Source organism: Gossypium arboreum, chromosome 13, assembly GCF_025698485.1.
Source record: "Gossypium arboreum isolate Shixiya-1 chromosome 13, ASM2569848v2, whole genome shotgun sequence".
In the NCBI taxonomy this organism is placed as follows: Eukaryota; Viridiplantae; Streptophyta; class Magnoliopsida; order Malvales; family Malvaceae; genus Gossypium; species Gossypium arboreum.
Genome location: NC_069082.1, coordinates 5,589,101 through 5,598,516, shown reverse-complemented (window position 1 = coordinate 5,598,516; position 9,416 = coordinate 5,589,101). Strand labels below are relative to the sequence as shown.

Genomic DNA, 9,416 nt, shown 5'->3' with positions numbered 1-9,416 from the left:
TTTCCTCCTTTTCAACATTTATGATCTGCTCCTAGGCCTACATAATCCCTAACACCATGCTTTCTCTTCCTCACTCATAACTAGCTATTAAGATAACAAAATTTTGTTTCACACAATCCTTTTTCTAGGGCTGGCTTATTGACAAAAAATAAATTAATTATGATACAACATTTTAACTTACTAATTTTTAATTTGAAACCAATTAAACATTATTCAAAGAGTTTTCTCGATAGCTTATTAACAATTTTTAGAAGAGCAGGTTCATTGAAATTGATGATGAGACTAAAAATAACAATGATAATTAGATTAATTGCAATAATCGTGATATTAAAGTCTATATTGTAATATGTGAATTAGAATGCAATAATAACAATGATATCAAAATAAAAAATGACTATAAAAAATATTAAATTGAAACATATATATATATATATATAATAAATTAAATAACAAAATACAAATTAGAGTTGAGGAAAAAAACCCACCAATCTTGTCTTGTGCCATTTCTAAATAGTGTTTTTTGTTATTAACTTATGTTCTCACCTGACCCAGACAAAATCACTGCCACCTCAATTGGTAGTTCCAACTTCCAATTGCTTCTTGCTTGTAGGCAGCCTAATGCAATATGGTAGGTTTAACTCGGAGGCAGACTTGTTAATTTAAACTTTATTTTTCGATTAATTTGAACTTAAACTCGATTCAATCCAATTTATTATAAAAAATCAACAGTTTAAACAAAAAATATTCAAACCTGAAATAATTTGAACCTTAAATGACTTGAATAAACTCTAAATGATTTGAATCCAATATAACTTACTTGAAAAACTTAATTGCCAAAACCGAATGACCCAAAACTAAATTGGCATTTCATGTGAAAATTTTAAAATTAAATTCATTTGGTCCACATCAATTCAATCCAAATCTAACTCAACTCATTCAATTTATAAGTATAGTTGAAGGGTATATACATAGTTTCTTTATATAATCAACTCGAATAATAGAGATAATATTATTGTTGAGAAAAATATCTATGAATCTCAAAAAAAATTAAATTTTATAAATGTAAAAGGGTATAGAGAATACTCTAATTCTAATTCTATATATATATATATATATATATATATAATCAACTTTGAAAGTTAACGTCTCATGCCTAACGTGCTTGGGAAACTTTGCTAACTTAGAGGTTAATTAGTCGAAGTATACTATTTGACATATTCTTAATTTAATTAAGAGGTTGACTTCATTACATGAGGTAGCTTCCATGCCAACCACAACTACTGCATTTCACCTATTTTAAACTCCAAAATCCCATGAGAAGATGACCTACCAATACCTTCAATATTGACCTAGTTTTCTCCATTCCAAACATACATGATCAAATATTACCAACTCCAGTGGCCTATTCCCACTGCTCCAAGGCCTTTATAAACCCCAACACCATGCTTTCTCTTCCTCACTTAAAATATTTCTTTCATCAGCTTATAATTAGTTTCAAAATCTCTGGACAAAATGGGTTATTTCAATTGCTTTGCTTTGGGATTCTTCGTGGCTCTGTCGCTTGCAAGCATTGATGTTGGGGTTGCAGCTCGTCACCTTCAGCAACTGCCTCCAATGCCAACATTTCCTACAACCACACTCCCACCATTCCCATCTATCCCTAACCTCCCACAGCCATCCATACCATCTTTCCCAAGGCCTGGGGCGCTTCCTCCACTTCCTACCATGCCTGCTTTGCCCACATTGCCTAGTGTACCAAGGGCCACATTGCCCCCTCTACCAAGCATGCCTTCGATTCCCACAATCCCAACTACAATTCCCTCTATTCCATTCTTCTCTCCACCACCTTCTCCTTCTAGTCCTTAAAAATCCCTTTCGCTAGGTGATGGGTGGCTATTCCAATCCAGAGTCTTATTTTTTTTGTCCACCACTTATATTGCTTTGTATAAATGGGAATTCCCCAATTCCCATGATTTTCTGTACTTTGATACTTATTTTGCTTATTATTGGATTATATACTTATTTTATATATATATATATATATATATATATATATATATATATGTTTTCATTAACTAATTAAGATAAGAATGAAACAATAAATATAGACAAAATAAATTAATTATGATGCAACGCTGAATCAAATTTAAATTATTCTTTGAGAAAGTAAATACTTGACTAATAAGTCACAATTTAAGATTAAACTAACCCAAATTATCTCGAGGTTAAACTAACCTAAATTATTCTTAGAGAAGATAAACACCTGGCCAATAAACTACAATTTGAGGTTAAACTAATTTACATTTTTCAATGTTCAAGAGGATGAGTGTTTTGTTAGATTTGAACCTTTATGCTTACTGGAACTTTGGCACTAGGCAATAGTTTATCGACAATTTTTGTAAGAGTGGGTCCGTTGAGATAACCGTGAAGTTGGTTTCGCTAAGACTAAAATAATAGTAGTAATGAGATTAGTTATTATAGTAGTGAAATTAAAATCAACCTTATAGTATATATTTAAATTCAAGCGCAACACTATTAGTGAGATCAAAATCGAAAATCACTATTAAGGATGTTAAATTAAAAATATATATATATGAAAAATAAATAAATAAAAAAATAATTAAATTATATTTGAGTTAAACTATAATTAAACATTAAATTTATAAAAATACTTATATTATATTTAAATTAAATAATATAAGAAAATATATTATACTAAATCATAATGAAGGTCATTACATTATAAATAAATTGCCATATACCAATGCATACTTTTATTGAAGATCTAATTCCGTAAGTATAAATAGGTTTATATCAATGTTTTCTTAAATCAGATCGATGATCGAACCGATTAGACTACCATTTCGTTCAATCCAATCGGTTAAACTGGTTCGATTAAAAAATGATTAAAAATTAAAAGTAATTTTTTTAAATTCCGATTCAACCAGTTTTTTAACCAGTTCAATCGGTTCGTATGGGTTCTCGATCTAATCGGTTCGTATGGGTTCTCGATCTAATCGGTTCAAAGTCACTCTCCATATCAATCTCTCGATCAATTCTCAGTCCAATCGACCAATCCAATTCAAACAACACTAATTTATACCAACATTTTACTCATCTATTAATATATGATGAGCCTATATCAATACATTTTGTTAGTGTTGGTATAAAAGTATCTATAATGAGAAATCAAATTTAATAATTGAGTAAATATTTTGGAAGAAACAAGTTAACAATTTATTTTACTTTTGAGATATGAATTAAAAATTAAATAAAATAAGGAATATATAAAATCAAATTGGATCTTAGACCAATATAAACTCACCAATATTATCTTATTTGTTATTTCTAACTAATATTATTTTGAGAGTTCTAACTTTCAATATTTTTTTTTTTTTTTGCTTGTAGGCAGCCCAATACCAATGGTAAGTTAAACAAGAAGGTAAAATGCCAATTTTGACTTTGATCCTATCTAATTTCACCGTAAAAGCTTAACAATTTTAACTTCTTCAACATAAACTTAAATTAATTTGAATTCAAAACAATTTATATTTAAAATAATTTAATTCTAAATAACTTAAAGTTAAAATGATTAGATTTCAAAATAAATAGAATAAGTAACCATAACTCAAACCAATCCAAACCTATAATGATTTGACTCAAACTCAAAATAACTTAAAAATTTTAAAATATTAATTAACTTAATTTAAATTAACTGATCCAAAACCAAATAAATATGCACAACTAAAAGGTCATGTAGATTAATGTCCAACAAGTTAATTCATATAATCAACTTTTAAAATATTTTGACTTTTTTTTATAAAAGTAACCCTAAAAATAAATTAATTATCAAAATAACCCACTTTTTTAATTATGTACAAAAATAACCCATTTTCTACAGTAAAAAGTGGTGGAGCCATATGATATGGCGCCACCACTTTGCCACGTCAGCCAGGGGTATTAAAAAATTATTTTTTGGTGGAGCCATGTTGAATGGCGCCATCAGTATAAAATACTAGGGAAATACTAAAAAATCTGAAAAACGGGGGACTTAAAAAAAATTTTCATTTTTGAGTGGAGCCATTCTAAATGGCGCTACCACTTTTCTGATTTATCGAGTTCTTATATTTTTTTACTTTTTAACTTTTTACCTTTTTTCTTATATTTTGTCTCTTTCTTAGATTTTTTCTTTTTGAGTTTTATATTATTTTCTTAATTTATTTTACTTATTTAATTTATATTATTAATTTTAAAATTTGTAATATATATTTAAAATGTTTTATAATATTTTTTAAATTTTAATTATTATTTTTAAAAATATTTTTAACTTTTATATATATATTTGTGAAATTAATTATTTATAAATTTTAAAATGTATTTTCAAATTAATTTTTAAAATTTTAAAAAATAATTATTTTTCTTTTTTTAGTTTTTGAAGTCTAATTTTTTTCTTATTTTATTTTGTTTATCTATTTTATTTATTTTTATTATACATTTCAGATTAAATTTTAGATTAGTTTTTCATAGATTTTGTCTTTTCTTTAATTTTTTTTCTTTTTAAGTTTTATATTATTTTCTTATTGTATTTTGTTTATTAGTTTTATAATATTTGAAATGTATGTTTAATATATTATTAATTTTACATAGAATTTTTAAATTAAGATTTTATAATTTTTTGTTATTTTATTTTAGTTTATTTAATTTATTTATTTCTTATTATTAATTTTTAAGAGTTTGTAATGTATATTTGAAATGTTCTATAATATATATTTGTTAAAATTTTAAATATCAGTTTTAGATTTTTTAAAAATTTTAAATGTATATTTCTCAAATTAATTTTTGAAAATTATAAATATTATTTTTAAATATTAACCATATTTTTAATAATATAAAATATTAAAATAATTTAAAGATATGATCTTTCAAATTTATTATTTTTTTATTTTTAATAATATAAAACATTTAAACATTTAAATTTTTAAATAAAATTTGTATAAAAATTTAAAAATGTTAAATTTTTTAAAATAAATAAAATTATAAATTTCAAAATTCTATGTAAAATTTTAAAAATATTTAAAATCATTTAAAATATTAAAAATATTTTAAATAATTTTAAATAATTTTAAATGTTTTATAATATTAAAATATATTTAATATTTAAAAATAATTTGAAAATATATTTTAATATTTATAAAAACTATATCATAAAACATTTTTAAAAATACATTTGAAGTTTTTCAAATAAATAAAATAAATAAGGACTTAAAAAGAAAAAAGAAAGTCAAAACGTAAAAAAAAAAAAAGGCTGAAACAAATAAGTTGGTTGTGAGACTTGAAAACTGGTGGCGCCAAATTATTTGGCTCCACCAGGAAATGGCAAAATTGCTACGGGTCCCCCTATACTCTTAAAAATCACAGTATTTTGGTGGAGCCATTCTTTATGGCTTCACCTCTTGGTTCTCTTCTATATATAGAGTGGTGTAGTTGTTGTGTTAAGTGGAAAAGTTCAAAAAATTTGTTAAAAATGAATAATGAGGTGTTTTTGGTGTATGTTGTTTTTGATGGTGAAATTGTAGAAGGTGATATTGGCTGTGTATTTCAAGGCCGGCAAATAGTAGGTTTGCGATTCAAAAAAAATGTGAAGCTAGCGGAAATGAAAAGGAAGATCAGTGCGAAAATAGCTATCCGTTGTGGAAGGGCGATGTCTGAATTATTTTACAAGTTTCCAATCTCTATAGATTCGTTCAAATTTTGTGCGATGCAACTGTTAGATGATGATGACTTGGGCACTATGATGGAAATATGGTGGTCCACTGGGAGTGTGAACCCCCAACCAGTTGAATTATTTGCTGAGTTAGCAGACTTAGAGCCTATTGAGAATGTTAGCCCAATAAGTCAACATCGCGAATTTGATTTTGATCTTAATGTTGGATGGACAGGCCAATTAGAATGCGGTGGAAAGTCGCAGATACCCAAAATTCCTAATTATGGTGGGAGTTCATAAACAACCCAACCCTCAGTCCCCGTCTACAAATACATCCGGAGGTGATAATAAGCACTGAGACAAATGTCAGAGAAATGTCCAATAATGGTGAAGATTCTGATCAAGACGTTGAAGATTTTAGTGACCCCGATGTTGATGAGGTTCCGGACGATATCGATGATGAAGGCCCGGAGGAGGTTGAAGATGTTCACGGCCCTTCATTCTGTAACCCGAGTCATGGAATTATTTTATGAAATGAACTTGGGGGCAACATGTTGAATGTAGATCCAGATGCAGCGCATGCATCCGAGTTCCCTGAGTACGCTGATATAGTACCTACTCATAGATTGGCGTCAAATTCATAGTTCGACGAGTTGTTCGTTGGGCAACAGTTCAAGAACAAGGCGGATTGTGTGTTTACCATCAAATAATACAGCATGAAGTTGTCGATTGATTACAAGGTTGGCAAATCTACACTGACATATACGTTAGGGAATGTTGGAGAGCCGACAATGGGTGTGGTTGGCGAGTTCGTGCTGCATTTATATAGAGGACTCAACAGTGGCAAATACGAAAATTAGAAGGGCGTTATACATGTACTGTCGCACGCATGTCTCAAGACCACCGAAAATTGGATGCCAAAAGTATTTGCAACTGCATTATGCCACTGGTGAAAGATAGCCCAATCATTCCTGTGTCGACATTGATTGCAGACATGCAAGCTCGATTTTAGTACAGAGTGTCATACAAGAAAGCGTGCTGGGCGAAACAAATGGCCATGCAACAATTGTACGGCGATTGGGATGAGTCATACAATGAACTTCAGAGTTGGATTTCAGCAATGGTAGAGTATGTCCCAGGAACTGTTGTGGACTTGCAAACTTTGCCTTATAGAGGCCCTAATGGAGAATTGGAACTGGGAAAAAGAGTGTTTCGTCGACTGTTCTGGACTTTCAATCTATGTGTTAGGGCCTTCTCCCACTGCAAACCGGTAGTGTAAGTTGATGGAACATGGCTTTATGGAAAATACACGCAGATACTTCTGATTCCGGTTGCACAAGACGGTAATGGAAATGTACTACCAATCGCTTTTGCCATCGTAGAGTCGGAGAACTCTGAATCATGGGCATATTTCATTCAAAACTTATGGAGACATGTTGTCAGGCAAGACAACATTTGCATTATATCTCACAGATCGAAGGGTCTTGTTGCTGCAATTCGTCAATCGGAGGTTTCGTGGAGGTTTGTCTATTGTATTCGTCACATCGTTGTGAACTTCCACAATGAGTATAAGAACAAAGACTGGCGCAAATGAATTGTCAACATGGGTAAAAATATCGTATTTAAATTCGTATTTGTAATTATTTCTAGTTCATTTCCTAATTTTAACGCATTTTATCAGAATATATATATAGGGTACGAGTTGGAACCACACCGATCTAGACATAAGTTGGCGAGGTTAGAGACTGATATGGCGGGCTGCAAACCTTCTCTTATATAGTGGTTGAGTAGCATGGAGCCGTGGCAATGGGCTCAATGTTTTGACGATGGGTACCGTTATGGCCATATGACAACTAATCTTGTTGAGGCCGTTAACTCCGTCTTAAGGCGTACGCGTCACTTGCCAATTTCAGCTATTTTTTCAGCCATATTTTACAGGTTAGCAACCTTAATGCCAAAAATGGGGTTGAAACAAGCAAAACAGTTAGTGGCAGGACACGTGTACGTCGAAAAAATTAAAGATGCCATGAAAGATAACACTCAAAGGGCTAGGTTGATGAATGTAGAACTATATTCTCGAAATTTGGAAACTTTTTGAGTGACAGTGTATATCAGTCGTAGGTTAGGAATCCCGCCACGGTCCTATGGAGTTGATCTCCGAAACAGGCGGTGTGAGTGCGGGATGTTCCAAGCACTACGGTACCCGTGTGCGCATGTGGTTGCAGCTTATGCTACCTATAGTTTGAATGTCGAACAATATATCGATGATGTATGCACACTTGAACGTACGTTACGTATTTGGGGTAACGAGTTCCCTGTATTAAGGGATATATCGACATGGAAAGTGCAATTGCCTATATTCGAGATGTTGCCTGATCGGTCACTACGTAGGAGAGTCAAAGGTAGACCAACAATAACAAGGATTCGAAACGACATAGATGTAAGAGAACAAGTCGATCCAAAGCGTTGCACCATATGTAGAACTGTTGGCCACAATCGGAGCAAATATCCCCATGGAAACGTCTACACTAGCCAATCTTCACGGTCTGAAATAAATTAAATGTTGTAACTGAGGTCTGTCTATATTATGATCTTTTAGAAATAAAGTTTGTATTACTTAGTGTTAAAATTATATTTAAAATTAATAGTTGCAACTTTTAATACTTTAAAAGATTTTATAATAAATTAAATAAAAAACACTAATATATAAGTTATGAAACCTTAAACCAATACAACAAATATTACATAATACTTGAAATTTACATAACTTAAAATTGGAAAGAACCAGGAGTGGTATCATCGTTCAGGGTATAACGGTTTACGGGTCTTCGTTGACGGGGTGGACGTTGAGGTGTATTGTACACATCTGAAGGATTGGCAATTGGGTCGATCGTGGCCTGAGCTGGGGTGGAGTACATGTTATTACCAAACATATCAACTTATGTCGATGGTTGCTCTAGGTCAAATGGACTCGAACCGCCTATATCTGGGTGATATAAACTCGAACCACCCATGTCCGGGTGATATGAACTCGAACCACCCATGTCCGAGTGATATAAACTCGAACCACCTATGTCCGGGTTATATGAACTGCTCTGGGACTCATCATAAAAAGTGTCAACCCATTGCTCCAATGTGTTTAAAACTTGGTCCTCCGAGTCGGGCTCCACTATATGTTGATCCTCTACCTCCACCGTAGGTTGATTTCCACGTCTATAGCTGTAACCTGGTACTATCATAAGTTGTCCACCATATAAATAAACTCGCCATCGATTCATGTACCACTGCATATATTCAGTTGAGGTCAAATATGCAGGAGTGTATCTCAGGCCGCCTGTTGTACCGGGTATTCCATAGTGCTACATAACATTGATGTTCCACGCTCCAATCTAATGTATGTCTCCCCTGCATGGTTTTACCGTGGACATCAGCAAACTGTTGTGGCTCGACCGGCACAAATTGTTTACACCCAAATTGTCGCATAACTCGATCACCGTTGTACCACTCAACGGTTGAGAAGTTGAGCACTAGCGTGTTAATGCACCACATACGAGCTTCAGCGTGAACCCTCTGAGGAATAAGGGTTGCAATGTTTACTGCAGAATACGGCATCCACAAGAACTGCACAATATAACATAATGAGTCAATTCACATCACATACTGTAAGTGGATAAGTTAAATAAATGTTACTTAAACTATATTAATATATATT

General features: G+C 31.6%; 1 protein-coding gene across 1 annotated transcript; it reads left to right on the top strand.

Annotated features, from left to right (window-relative positions):
- Nucleotides 1-1,436: 1,436 nt before the first annotated feature.
- On the top strand, nt 1,437-2,029 carry LOC108464065 (uncharacterized). The gene has a single exon (XM_017764149.2). The coding sequence runs from the start codon at nt 1,513-1,515 to the stop codon at nt 1,864-1,866; it is 354 nt and encodes a 117-aa protein (XP_017619638.1). The 5' UTR covers nt 1,437-1,512; the 3' UTR covers nt 1,867-2,029.
- Nucleotides 2,030-9,416: the final 7,387 nt, after the last annotated feature.